This window comes from Bufo gargarizans, chromosome 4, assembly GCF_014858855.1.
Source record: "Bufo gargarizans isolate SCDJY-AF-19 chromosome 4, ASM1485885v1, whole genome shotgun sequence".
Lineage (NCBI taxonomy): Eukaryota > Metazoa > Chordata > Amphibia > Anura > Bufonidae > Bufo > Bufo gargarizans.
In genome coordinates, this window is record NC_058083.1 from 239181336 (window position 1) to 239195974 (window position 14639).

Sequence of the window (14639 nt, forward strand, 5' to 3'; positions counted from 1 at the left end):
GTGTAGTTATTAGATGACCGGCACAAAGTAAAAGTAAAAAGTACAATTCACACAGCTAGAAAAATAGTTAACCGTTTGTGACAGAACGGCTCAATATTTTTAATAAAGACAAATTGAAAAAATGAGTTTTAGTCCAAAACGGGTAAAATGCAATCACAAAAAAAGAAAAAATTGCCACCGAAGCCATTAAAAATGATAAAACACAACAAATACTCAAAATAGACCTTACACAAAGCTGTTCAAGACATATTAATGTTTTATTAGTCATATATAAAATTTTGCAAATGTCAATTTATTTTATAAATTAAAGTATCTGCAAGAAATAAAGAAAAATGTCAAAGAACAAAACAAAACAAAACAAAACGACCATAACCACTAATCATTTACTATAAGGCTACATTCACATGGCAGTATCTGTTTTGCAGTCAGCAAACCGCTGATTCACAATACAGATGCAGGCCCTATTAAATAAATGCCTAAGATTATCTGCAAAACGTATAAGAATAAAACTGACTGCCCCATAGAAAAGGATGGGTCTCCGTGCGATCCACAAAAAATGCAGATTGGACGCAGACCAAAAATATGGTCGTGTGAATGTACATCAGGTGTCAGCAACCTCCGGTTCTCCAGCTGTTGTGCGCCATACACTTCTATGGAAGTTCTGAGAACAGTCAAGCAAGTAATGGATATATGTGCAACTCTGTAGAGAGTACAAAGCCAGGGTTTCTATTGGTGTCAGTTTCTTTTAGTGCATAGCTCAGAATATTTTAGGGTTACATAAATCTTCAGTTTTAAATGTATATATTAAGTACCTGAAACAAGTAAATTAGTAACACTTTATGTCCATGTTTCGGTCCAAGTCATTCTTTTTACATGCCAGTTAATCTTCAGCCATAAATTAAAATAAATCTTGATTTGAATTTTATATTTTCAGCTTACAATAAAAAGTCTTTTAAACAGATCATGGAAATACAGCTCTTTAGGGGTATACAGGAGACAGGTCTTCATTGTCACTTAGATCAGAATCGTCATCTTCTACTTCTCCTTCAATAACAGATTTCTTTCCTTTGAAGCAGGAGACAACGAATCCAATAATAAAAACCTGCAATTAAGATGACAGGTCTTGAGGGACAAGTATAAGCAGAAGAATATTTTGTCTTGTACTAAAGATGTAGCAGATGTCTTTTATGCATTGTGATAACCCATTAGGTTTGTACTGAGTGCTATGGAAAACATATGCTAATAGAATGTCCTGATTAGAGTTGAGCGAATTGATTCGTACAATTCTATTCGTTCATCAGAGTTCTTCAGCAGCAAGAGTTTCTCATCTTCCACTTGATTGACAGGACTTGCCCGGCCCTGTCAATCTCACACATGCGCCACTGCTTCAAGTAATGGCGCAAAGGCTCAACTGCTGCTACCATAGCAGCGACTGTGCATGCACCGCTACCAAAAAGTGTAGCAGCACCTGCACAGTCGCTGCTCTAATAGCAGCAGCAGAGCCTGTGAGCTGGCATCAGTACTCAGAGTAGCGGTGCAGTCGTGAGATAGACAAGGCCACGTGAGATGTCTGGCCCTGTCAGTCAAGTCATCTCTCCATTTATTTTTAGGAGTACCGAGGAATCAGTCAAAAAAATCTGTTTAGACGTTTTTAGAAATGCAACAAAAGTGAATGGAGAGAGAGAGATATTTGAGACATCTATGGAGTATCCCATTTGTATGCCATAAATGTTTAAAATGGGAAAGTCTCTTTAAGCTGGCCATAGCTATGACAGTAGCACGCCAATATGGAAAGCAATTAGATAACTGTTGAGGAAGGGTTGAGACGTATGCATATATATCCATGCATGCCTGCAAACACGTGCGGGCATGTATGGTATATATATATATGCATACATTAACCACCGCATCATGGGGTGATGTGCGCAGATGTGCCCAGCATCTGCGCACGTCTGCCCATGGTGATCCCCAGGGGCTCATGGTGGCCCCTGTGGGAAATATGTGGTCCCTGGAAGCTGTGCCCCCTTATAATTCCCCTTATATGTGTCCCCTTATAGTTAGTATATATTTCCTGTATGACCGTGTATATATTGGCCCTGTATGGCAAGTGGGGACATATGCATGTCCCCTGTATGTGATGCCCCAGATATATGCGAGGGTGTGTGTATATATAGATATGTGTGTATGTATTTGCACACATGTCTATGTATATACACTTATGTCAGCATGACAGTATGTATGTGGGCTTATTGCTGCCCATTCATACCCCCGGTTCAATTCCAACTGTTATCAACAGAGTTGTTTAGAGAAAAACTTGTGCTGATAGCCTGTAGGATAACAGCTGATTAGCATCTAGTCCCCTTTTGTTCAGGCCCAAAGCAATCAGACTCTTTGGCACCATTTGTGAGGGGACCTTCTAACCAGAGACATCAAAAACCACACTATGATGTCACATGCCTGAGGAAGGAGGAGGGGGCTGTTTTGGGGCTATAATAACCCAAACCGGGTCTCTTGTAACCAGACTAGATCCAGAGACACATGGGAGAGAGCGGCTCCATGATGACCGCCTGGAAGAGGCCTACTAACGCTGGAAGGATTAAGTATATCCCCTGACCCCCGACCGCTATATCTCTCCCCTGGTTAACCCACACCCCTGGTCCTGTAACCCCTATATTTGTGTCCCTGATGTGCACCTTGGGCCCTGCCTTATTACCCTTGCCCCTGATGTGTACCCTGGGCCCTGATTACTGGACACCCTGACCCCCCAAACCCTTGCCTTATTGTATCCTTGTTTGTACCCCTGATCCCACTGGTTCCCCTAATTGTATTTGTGGTTACACCCCCCTGATGACCCCCACTGTATCACACCCCATTGTTAACCCTTTGTGTTTGTGGTCGGCTTACACCCCTGTAAGGCCACCGTTAACCCTCGTCGTGCCCCCTAGGGATAGAATATTAGTCAGGTGGGTGGGTTGTTAATGTTACTTGTATGTGTGTATTGTATAGTTAGTTTGTGGGTGGAATTTGGGAACGTGTAGTGTAGTTGAGTACTGTGTATTTAGTGTTGTGTAATTACTGTATTGCGTGCTTGGTGTATTAAATACAGTTATATTTGTACCCTTTGTGTAGTGCATACTTGTTAGCGGTAGTGAGTAAGGCGCATGCAGTTAGTATAGTGATTAGTGTAAAGCATAGCGAAAGTATTGTTATTGTTATATAAAGGCATAAATAGGCGGAGTCATCACTAGACGGCTCCTCCTATTTATGAATATTAATTATCGATATTCACATAATATTGGTGATTAATATTCCCCCTTTACAATAACATACACATTTTGTCTTTGGCTTGGCATTGTTTGCACATGGAAAGGTAGATATGCATTTGAAAGAAGGCTCTGGTGTTGTAAGGATCATTGCAAGTCCCTACAGATATACTGTATTTGACTGTCGGCTAAGGTCAGTTTGTCAATAGATCCAGATATAATTTTGTATGCACCGCAACATTTTCATATGTATTGTGTATTTGGTCAACTTTATTTCTAAATGTCTTTATGACAAAGAAGTTACATATGTCACAGAGTTGTCACAATAGTATTAAAAAAAAATAAAAAAATAAAAAAAAAAATGTATATATATATATATATCACACATCACACTTTACTAACTAAACTAAGATGTTAGTAACACGGGGGATGCTTTAATACCTAAAATAGCTTTAATAGCTAATTTACTGCTGTGACATACAGGTGAGTATGCAAGATCTATATATAGATATATATATTCGTGAAAAGCAGCCCTCACAGAGCTCCGTTAAGAGAAAAATAAAATAAATTAAAAAAGTATGGTTCTCAGAAAACAACTGAACCAATTCCAGTTCAAAAGCGACATGGTGCCTCTAAACCAATCCATAAAAATCTGCACTGCTAAAGCCTGGTTCTTCCCTTATAAAACCTACAACATACCCAAACAGCAGTTTAGATCCACATGTATGGCACTTCCATACCCAGTAAAACCTGCCTAACAATTTAAGGGTTATGGCAAGTTTAAAATGGCACGGGCTGGGCACCGAAATTCCATATCAGTGGAATACTTGCAATTTTCATTTTACACCTTCCTCTGCTCATGAAGTCTTACAATACCTGTGGTGTCAAAATGGTAATTCCAACCTTTGATAAATAACTTGAGGGGGTGTAGTATCCAAAATTGTATCACTTCACATCAACCAGTGCTGTACAAATCCCCAAACTAGGCCTTGGTGCTCTTTTTTCTGAACCCTGTGGTGTGCCCAAGCAGCAGTTTATGACCACAGAAGTGGTTTTGCCATACTCAGTAAAAAAAAATTTAAAAAATACATTTTTTTCCTGTTACCACTTGTGAGAATGAAAAAATCATATCTAACTTGTGGGTATTGTTTAAAGTATTCCAATCATCTAAAATCTAGCGCTGTACTATTTACAACTAACTTCTTGGCAGTCTGGAGGCCGGGCGGGCGCTTGTAGTGTAGCCTACTACGCTCACTGCGCCGCCCACTTTATGAACGAAACAGGCGGCGAAGTGAGCATAGTGAGCTATGCTACAAGCGCCCACCCGGCCTCCTGACTGCCAAGAAGTTAGTTGTAAGTAGTACAGCGCTAGATTTAAGAGGATTGGAATACTTTAAACAATACCCACAAGTTAGATATGATTACTGTATACTACAGATAGCGGGGCCCGGTGTAGTAGAATACAGTGACTGCACCGGACCCCGCTGCCATAACAGAAACAGATGCCGGCCTCCATTTACTACACAGGGACACTGTTATGGGGGATCTGTGGATGACACATAAGATGCTATATATGTGCCATCCACAGATGCCCCCATAACAGTGTCATCCACAGACAACCATTACGGTAGTTCAAAACCCACCAAAAGCACACCTTTTGTTTACATTTTTTAATTTTTTTTATTTTCCTCCTCAAAAACCCAGGTGCGTCTTATGGGCAGGTGTGTCTTATAGGGCAAAAAATACGGTAATTGACTTAAAAAGATAAATTCAAATTTAGAAAATTGCTAATTTTCAAAATTTTCGGAAAACTTAAAAAAATAAAAAAATCTAAAAGGTAAAACATATCGACCCAAGTTAAGGTCGAATGCACACAGCCGTTTTTCACGGCCGTGAGCGGTCCGTGGAACCGCGGCCTGGATTCCTGCTGAGAGCAGGAGCGCACGGCGTCATTGGTTGCTATGATGCCATGCGCTCCCTGCTGCCGCCACAGTACAGTAATACACTGGTATAGATCATACCAGTGTGTTACTGTATTGCGGCGGCAGCAAGGAGCGCACGGCGTCATAGCAACCAATGACGCCGTGCGCTTCTGCTCTCAGCCTGAGTCCAGGCCGCGGTTCCACGGACCGCTCACGGCCGTGAAAAACTGCAGTGTGCATTCGGCCTAACATGAAGTAAGAGGTGTCACAAATCTCAAAAACATTTGGATTAGTAAAAGCATTCAAAAAATATTACCACATAAAGGGATACATGCAAGACTTACAAAATTAGGCATGGTTGGGAAGGTGGAAACTGAATCAGTCTGGAAGTGGTTAAGGACATATACAGTAGATAAAGGTAGGCACTAACTTTAACATAGAAGTAATACTTACAACTATGAACATCCAGTTGCCAAAATAATACACAGTGCTGAAAAACCAAAACTTATGCAGAAACAAGTATGTTCGGGTAACTGTACACTGATCTAGAAAAGAAAGAAAGAAGAATGCCTTCATATACATAAAATATCCTATCAACATTAAAATACTGCATCTATGGCAGCATCATCACTTTATCTTCTAGACCCCAATATAATATAGAATGTTCATAAAACAAACAGATGCTAAACATTTTCCTGCAAATGTATGTTTTTACAATATAGAAAGCTCATATTTACAGATAATGGAATAAAAATAGAAGTATATTAAAGTACTAATAAAAAATAAAATAAAAAAAATATGGATCATGTTGATGACCACAAATCATGTGTAGACATAAGCCATTTCACCGACCATACATCACAGCAAGAAGGTAGAGTAAAACGCGGTTACTGCCCATACGGCTTTTAACAGCTAAATAAATGCATTTCACTTGTAAAAGACTATCGCAAAACTGAGGTAAAATATACAGGTGAAACTCGAAAAATTTTAATATCGTGCAAAAGTCCATTTATTTCAGTAATGCAAATGGAAAGGAATTTCATTAATCCAGCTTAAAATTTGAATTTTGTGAAAAGGTTCAGTATTCTAGGCTCAAAGTGTCACACTCTAGTCAGCTAATTATTCCATACCCCCTGAGTAAAGGGGACCTCAAAATTGAGACTTTGGGGTTTCATAAACTGTAAGCCATAATCATCCAAATTATACCAGATAAAGGCTTGGAATATCTCGCTTTGCATGTAATGAGTCTATCTCATATGTTAGTTTCACCTTTTAAGTTGCATTACTAAAAAAAATGAACTTTGCACGATATTCTAATTTTTCGAGTTTCACCTGTACACTTTTTTCATGTGGTTTTTGTTCCTGCGTTTTACTGCAAAAATACAGCATGGTATAAACCTGCTTTAGGTTTGGGGGTAAAGCAGCAAACATACATGACTGGCGCGCTGCATGGGATCAGGTCCATGATCTGCCAGTGTAAACAGCTACAATTTTCTAATATACATTTGGGGTCATTTATCAAACTGGTGTAAAATAGAACTGCCTTAGTTGTCCATAGCAACCAATCAGATTCCACCTTTCATTTTTGACAGCTCCTTTGGAAATTGAAAGGTGGAAACTGATTGGTTGCTATGGGCAACTAAGCCAATTCTACTTTACATCCGTTTGATAAATGACCCCAATTGTGTTTCAATTCCTCACCATTTTCAAGATGCTTGATTATGGTCAGTGAATGAGAACATTTATATATGTTCAGGAGGAGCAGATCTGTACAGAGACCTAGTTCTGATCTCAGCTTAGTCTAGATATCTTCAGTAAACTAAATGCATCATCAGTAAAAATCTATTTAGTTCATAGAGCATTGCCTAGATTGGGCACCAGTGTATCTACTTCTCAACTGAACAGAACTAGTTTGGCAAGGCCAAACGTGGGGCACTGAGACTGCTCTAATGCCAGCAAAAATCACAGTAACCACTGCTGTGTGGCTTTGAGGGTAAATAAACTGCAGTTTCCCTGCAAACTGAAGCATCCCCTCAAAAGGGTTGTTCCCCCCCAAGGGCATCTTGAACAGATCGTCCCGTACCACAGGACCTGTGCAAGGAACTATACTTACCAGATCCCAACCGTCGGATTCCCCCTACTTCAATCACTGGGCCACTGCACCTCTCAGGTCTCCTCGAGTCAACATCCTTTTTGACACAATTTATGTGGCTGCTGAAGCAACGGCAGTGTCTCCAATGCGCCATCTTTGACCATATGTTAACGCAATTTGCTCAAGTGACTCGGATGGACTCCCTGCCTCCATCTTCACTGCATAATGACATGGTGTGTCTGGGTCATCTGCCTCATCGCCCTGTAGCTCCTCTGTCTGCTCCTGTTCCTCCTCTCCTTTCACCCATGTAGAAAAAACACCCATTTCTCTACGCATTGCTTGTGCTCTAATGTCGTCCTCCTCCTCCTCCTCTAGTTCAGCCCCCACAGGGCTCGTGTGGCCGCGAGATGTAGTCGCTATGTCTCCTGTCCTTTGGCCCGTCAGATTTAGCAGCATCTGTTGCAGGACATGAGTCAGTGGAATGAGGTTGTTCATGCCGCAGTCCTGCCAACTGACAAATAAAGTGGCCTCCCCAAAGGGCCCAAGCAAACGGCAGGTGTCACGCATGAGCTGCCACTGGCTAACATCGAAGTTACACAGGTGAGTACTTCTGGTCGCCTATATCATCAAAAAATCGTTTATGGCCTTTCTCTGCTCGTATAATCGGTCCAACATATAGAGGGTGGAATTCCAATGGGTGAAAACGTTGCATATCAGCCTATGTTGGGGGATGCTGCTGCTGCAGCTCAAGGAGGGTGTGCTTTGTGGTGTACGAGTGGCTAAGGGGCATGCAAAGTTTCCTGGCCATTTTTAGGATGTCTTGCAGATGGGGTGAAAAGTTCCGCTTTACAACCAGATTGAACACATGCACCATGTAGGGCAGATGACTCAGCCCTCCTTGACGCAGCGCCAATACCATGTTCTTCCCGTTGTCTGTCACCATGGTTCTGATTTTAAGTTGTCGAGGGGATGAAGGAAGCGGAGCAGTTCCTCCCCTTTGTGACTCAGCTTGTCCAGGCATGTTATGTTCAGAACAGCGTGACATTGCCATGCCCTGCACATGTGGTATGCTGGAGGTGGACTGTGAATTGTCCCTGCAGTGGAGGCTGAGGACACTGTTGAGGACAAGGAGGCAGAGGCAGGACCAATGGTGTGAGAACGTGAAGGCGGAAGCTGCATCACCTGGCCAAGTTGCTGGTGTGGCTGGGCAGGAACCACATTTACCCAGTGGGCTGTAAAGGACATATATTGTCCTTGACCATAGTGGCCAGAGGAAGCACAACCTGCGCGAAACAGCCATCGCTACTACTACTGGGAGCTGCAAGGAAGTTTGTCCGCCCCTGCCATGTATACTATGTCTATTCTAGACGAATAAATATTTTCTACGATCAGTGAGTGCCGCCTGTTACTTCTGCTCTATACATTTATATACTGTTTAAAGACTTTTGTTGGGCTAAGCACCATGAAGACGTTTTGTTTATTCACACGTGCACCTGAGATTGCCAGGCTCTGTATGCGTTGGGCCCTGTCAGTTTATTTTTATTTCCAATTAAGCATTGTGTCACAGGAACCCACCGACTCTTGGTTGGCAGTGTCTGATGTCACTTGCAACGAAGTCGAAGACTGAATCAACCATTCAAGCACCGTTGGGTTGCTGGTCAGACACGACCGCTAGAGGACACTGGGAGCTCAGGTCTCTCGCTGCAACTCCTGTTGCCATGCCCTTCTTCTGCTACTTCTGCCTGAGACAAACCTTTTTGCCACTGTCCATGCCCTTTGAAGGGCCTGTCACTTGTCTGACATACTGTATAATAAAATATTTAAATTAAAAAACACTCCCAAAAAAAAGGCTGTAGTACAATGTAACCACTGCAAAACAGCAATTAAGAGGTATTCTTTTTTCTATTAATACTCCCCCCCAAAATAAATAAATAAGTTCAGTGAAGAATGGCTAATTGGACATAAGTATATTTCCTATTATTACACCCCGTAAATGGCTGTATCACACAGCACTTAGACCCCAATAACAAACAAGGTTTGCTGGAATTACTGAGCTATCAGTTAGTGCAATTTGGATCCCCAGTTAGTGCAGCAAGGTGTAATAGAATCGCTCCTATTACCCAGGCTGTACACTCCTCTATTGGACCCTCTTCTCCTTTTATAGCATAGATAATGCCTCCCTATCCTTTCCCTACATCATGAATAATCTTTCCCCAAGTTATAAATTGTTTTTTAGCACAATAAAGTCTTTCCTAGAACTGTCCCTAGCGCCTGTCACATCTCTCCCTGCACTAAGTACACTGGAAAATTGTAGAGTCCAAGATGGCTGAGGCTATTTATAGGGCTGTGACATCACAGGGCTGGGTGGCTGCTGATTGGCTGCATGCACGGCATTGTGGGTGATCCCTCGTTTCCAGAGGTTTTTTTTGCTCCATTTCCAACATGTGCAGCAGCTATTTTAGGAAAAATGTGATTCGTTACCACAAAGTATGAGGAAATTCAGCTTCGGTGCAAATCAAATTTTTCCTGAAATTCGGATATAATTCCACTTCATCAACTTTGATTTGCTCATCTCTACTGATGATTGCTTGGAGATGTTTAGAGATAATCTTCAGTTTTGCTTTATGCGTGTCAAAAATGCATTGAAAACAGATTATAAAGTTTATTTTTACAAAGTACGCTAGCTGTATAAACTCCCAAAATTGCTGTACAAGTGGCAATTGAGGATTAACAAGAGTTAAGCCTATGCTTGTTTACAAAGTTTAAATGAAAACTGATCCAATGGGGATAGCAGTCATGTCACCATCTGCAACCCTGCAGTTGCTCACCTGAATTACTGACAGATCAGGAAAATACAGATGGCACACTACAGAAACATGATTGCACAAATTACTTAAAATGTTAAAATGTTTGACCTTAAAAAAAAGATGAAAACATGTCAAATTGTCCTTCTGAAAACACTTAGAAAATACTTAAAACTTCATGACATCTTATTGTTCGTGTCCCCAGAGGAAATCTGTGAGACGAAACGAGCATCGGTGTCAGAGATAGAGGTCAAGCTGTACGGTAGTATTTCTATAGCTTGATTTTGGGCTCGACTTCCCTCCTTCGTGTTTTAAACTGTTTTAAACCTTGGATAAAGGTGTATGTATTAATAAAGTTTTCATTGCATTTGGAATTTTGTCTGCATATCATTTAATCGGGATGGCAGAGTGGTTGTAGGTGTTATAGAGTTTGATTGTCCTCCCTAGTTTGGACATTTTGGGGTTCCTTGTCAATTTTTAGGATAGCTGCCCAATTAAACTGCTACCAACAAAAATAAAAACAAAAACTCAAAGCTGCAATGTGTTATCAGAAAATGACCTATAGTTTAAATCAAGTTTTTGTTAAAATTTTTATTTATTTTCCATGTCCCTATATTTAAAAAATAATCGTTCAATTCTCATACTGGTCTCTAGGCCTAAAATATGCCAAGACATCCTGTTCTTTGAGAGCAGCCACATGGGCTATAGAAACAATGGACGCTAGTGCACCTCACTGACCTCAATGGGAGATTTTTCTAGCATTCACTGTGACCTCTGCAGAGGTCATAAGTAAGTAGATAAGCTGTGATATCATCTATTGTGAAGGGTGGAGATGATATTTATCATTGCTATACTGCCTGTGATGAAAAGATCTTCTGAAAAATTACCTGAACAGGAAATATCAACATAGTATTAGGCTTGGTGTCCAGTGTGAAAACTGCACAGCATTTATGTTTAACAAAAACTTTAATCAATAGGTAATTTTCCTATAATACATTCCCCTTATAACTGTCAAGAGTCACAGATAGCATCAGTAAAGTGTAAGGGGATTAGGTCTGAGTAGTGAAGGCTTTATAGCACTGGTTGTAACGTATCAATGACAACTGTTCTGACAGAGGGACAAGTCATTTTTTTACAGAAGTTTTGATATAGTGCAAAATAAGCACTATGTAGTAAAAAAAAAAAAAAAAAAAAAAATATATCTATCTAGTAGAAATATAAATACTCAAAGGCACAAAAGCATACTTGACAGCACTTCTGGTTTCTGTGAAACTTCCTTACATTGCAAACCAAAAATGTTTTTTAAAGGATAACTGTCATATTTTTTTTATTTATATGCTAGTTTATTAGAGCTAGGCATGTATACCTGAGTTAGTCTGTCAATGATTGCCAAAAGATCTGTAATTACCTTATAATAACAGTTTTAATTAATGTCTCCTGTCCCTTTCCACTGCTCCCTTAAACGACCGTTGCTATAGGAAGACAGGAAGACGGAGGGGCGGTCCTTCACACTGCATGGCTGCATTAGGCTTCAGAGTGACGAGGCGTGTCTCTCAGTAATCCAATCTGATTGGCTGGCAAGAAGCTGCTGGCTACAGCAAGTTTGTATGTGACCTGAGGGAATGCAGTTTTGGCCTCAGAGAACTGGCAGAGGAGCCATCTTGAGAATATTCTCATAATGTAGGATCCAAAACAGCCATAACTAAGGGGAAAACTCAAGGAAAACAGTGGTAAGTGAAGAAACTAAAGATTGCTTTATGCATAATGTTGCTGCAGCAGTAACATATGCAAAAAAATTTTTGATGACAATATGAGTTATCCTTTAAGCTATAAATTTCCAGTTTAAGTGAATTTTGCATTCAAACACTGGTAAGTATGCAGATGTAGTGCATGCAATAAAACTGACCCCATTTTTCTTAATTGGAATAACTGCATGATAAATGAGGCTGTAATAACCAGCATTCATTGTAAACAACAACTGCAATACACGTAAAAAATGTTGGGCAAAAGAAAAACCTATATAAATTTCAGACAGGTAATAGTATTATTTAAAGAGGTAGGGGACAGATTGAGTTACAAGAAGGAGCGCGGGGCGGCCACAGCGCATGTAAGTATGCTGCTGAGTAACTGACCGTGGCAGCCAGGACTTAAGTAGCGTCCTGGCTGCCATGGTAACCAATCAGAGCCCCAGCATTACACTGCTCGGACTCCGATCAGAACTGCCGCTGCCAGCAATTTATATATATATATATTTTTTTTTAACACAAAGGGGGCACAATGGGCATTTCTACTCTAGAGGAGGCACAGTGGACAATGGGCATTACAACTCTGAAGGGGGCACTGTGCACAGAGGGCATTACTACTATGAATGGGGCACAATGGGGATTTTTACTATGGAGGGGGCACAAAATGGGCATTACTCTTAAGGGGGCACAAAATGGGCATTACTCTTAAGGGGGCACAAAATGGGCATTATTACTGTGAAGGAGGCACAAGGGGGATTATTACTGTGAAGGAGGCACAATGGGGATTATTACTGTGAAGGAGGCACAATGGGGATTATTACTGTGAAAGGGCCACAAAGAGGGCATTATAACGGTGAAGGGGGCACAGAGAGGGCAATACTACTGTGAGGGGGCACTTAGGGTATTCATACTCTGTGGGGAGGAACTAAGGAGGCATCACAATGTGTCAGTGTCACTAAGGAGCATTATAATGTGTGGGGGCACCAAGGGATAACCCTGCTGTGAGGGTCCATTCATTATAAAGGGGCATCATTATTGTTAGGGGGCACTGAAAGAACATTCTTACTGTTTGGTCAGCAGAAAGGAGTTTAGGAGGACTTGGAGGTGTAGAAAAATAATAATAATAATAATAATCCAGCGCTATACGCCAATAGTGTTGTCCCTCCTTATATATTTTTGGTTTTGCAGCTCGGACCTTCATCCTACAGCAGACTCAGGTATGTGGACCTTTTCAAAAAGTACTTTAGTACCCCTGGTCTATACTATAATATGAACACTTCATGAAAAGTAGAGGGAGCGTCAGAATTATTAAGTCACAAATTTTGGTTCAAACCTTCATTAAAGGTGCCCTAAAGTATTTTTACTATGCAAAAGAATACACAATTCTGGCAGAGTACTTTAACCCCATCCACACACAAACAAAATTGTAGTTACACTGTCTCAAAAAAACAATTCCTCATGCTACTGTATCAATGCAGGATAACTAACATGCTAGTTTTATAGTACATGTAATAATGGTTATAGCAATACCAATTATGTAAGGCTACTTTCACACTGGCTTTTTGGCTTTCCGTTTGTAAGATCCGTTCAGGGCTCTCACAAGCGGTCCAAAACGGATTCGTTTTGCCCTAATGCATTCTGAATGGAAAAGGATCTGCTCAGAATGCATCAATTTGCCTCCGTTCCGTCTCCAATCCGCTGTGGAGGCGGACATCAAGAAGCTGCTTGCAGCGTTTTGGTGTCAGTCTGATGAAACTGAGCCAAACGGATCCATTCTGACACAATAGAAAACTGATCCGTCCTCCATTAACTTTTAATGGTGTTCAAGACGGATCTTGGCTATGTTAAAGATAATACAAACAGATCCGTTTTGAATGGATGCAGATGGTTGTATTATCTGAACGGATCCGTCTGTGCAGATCCATGACAGATCCGCACCAAACGCGAGTCTGAAAGTAGCCTAACACAGCAGAACAATTAAAAATATATTTTCTTTTTCATTTTTTACTGTTTGTTTTAAAGCGCCACTAGGGAACTTAACCATGCTATCACTTTATGGCTGATACTGTATAATACACTAAAAATGCATTGCATTATTGCAAGTGTATTATTGCTGACATGCATCATAATAGGTCCTGCCTCTGGCAGACTGGATGGCCTGTTAGGCCATGATTTCCAGGGACACCAGTTGCTGACATTACAAGGGCACTAATGAAGTGACAAAGATTTTGACTACGTCTAAAGGCTTGTTTACATAGGAGACCAAAAATAGTGGACATAAAAGTCCTGCATGCAAATTCTCTGCTAAAGTTGGATTCCCTAAAGGACCCTATTATAATCAATGAGATCTGTTTGACCCATATGGGTCAGTTACATGCAAAATATGGCACGTCCAACATTTTTGTTGTTCTGCTTCTTTAACGTAGCAAAACAATGGAAACAACAATGCTGGGATGAACTCAGCCTAAAGCTCCATTCACACGTCCGCAACGTGTTTTGCGGATCCACGGAGCCGCAAAACACGGAAAGCGGCAATGTGCGTTCCGCATTTTGTGGACCGCATATTTCCGGTACTAATAGAATATGCCTGTTCTTGTCCGCAATTTCAGGAACGGAATTGGGGACCCAGAAGTGCGGGTCTGCAATTCCGTGTTCGGGCAGCACATCGTGCTGCCCCATAGAAATGAATGGGTCTGGATCCTTACTGGTTAAAAGGCTGTTATCAGAATTCAATCCACTCCTGACACTGCACTAAGATGTCAGCTATATGTTATAACACACTTGCTGCCTGAAGGGAGTCATCTCAGTACATG

At 41.0% G+C, this 14639-nt stretch overlaps 1 protein-coding gene across 1 annotated transcript in view; it reads right to left on the reverse strand.

Annotated features, from left to right (window-relative positions):
* Window positions 1-238: 238 nt before the first annotated feature.
* Window positions 239-14639, reverse strand: part of LMBRD1 (LMBR1 domain containing 1) — a 232776-nt gene continuing 218375 nt past the window's right edge. Inside the window, exons 15-16 of the mRNA XM_044290891.1 lie at window positions 5639-5730; window positions 239-1102 (exon numbers count right to left, since the gene is read on the reverse strand). Coding sequence (XP_044146826.1) covers window positions 980-1102; window positions 5639-5730 — 215 coding nt within the window. The 3' untranslated portion in view covers window positions 239-979. The remainder of the gene's footprint in view (window positions 1103-5638; window positions 5731-14639) is intronic.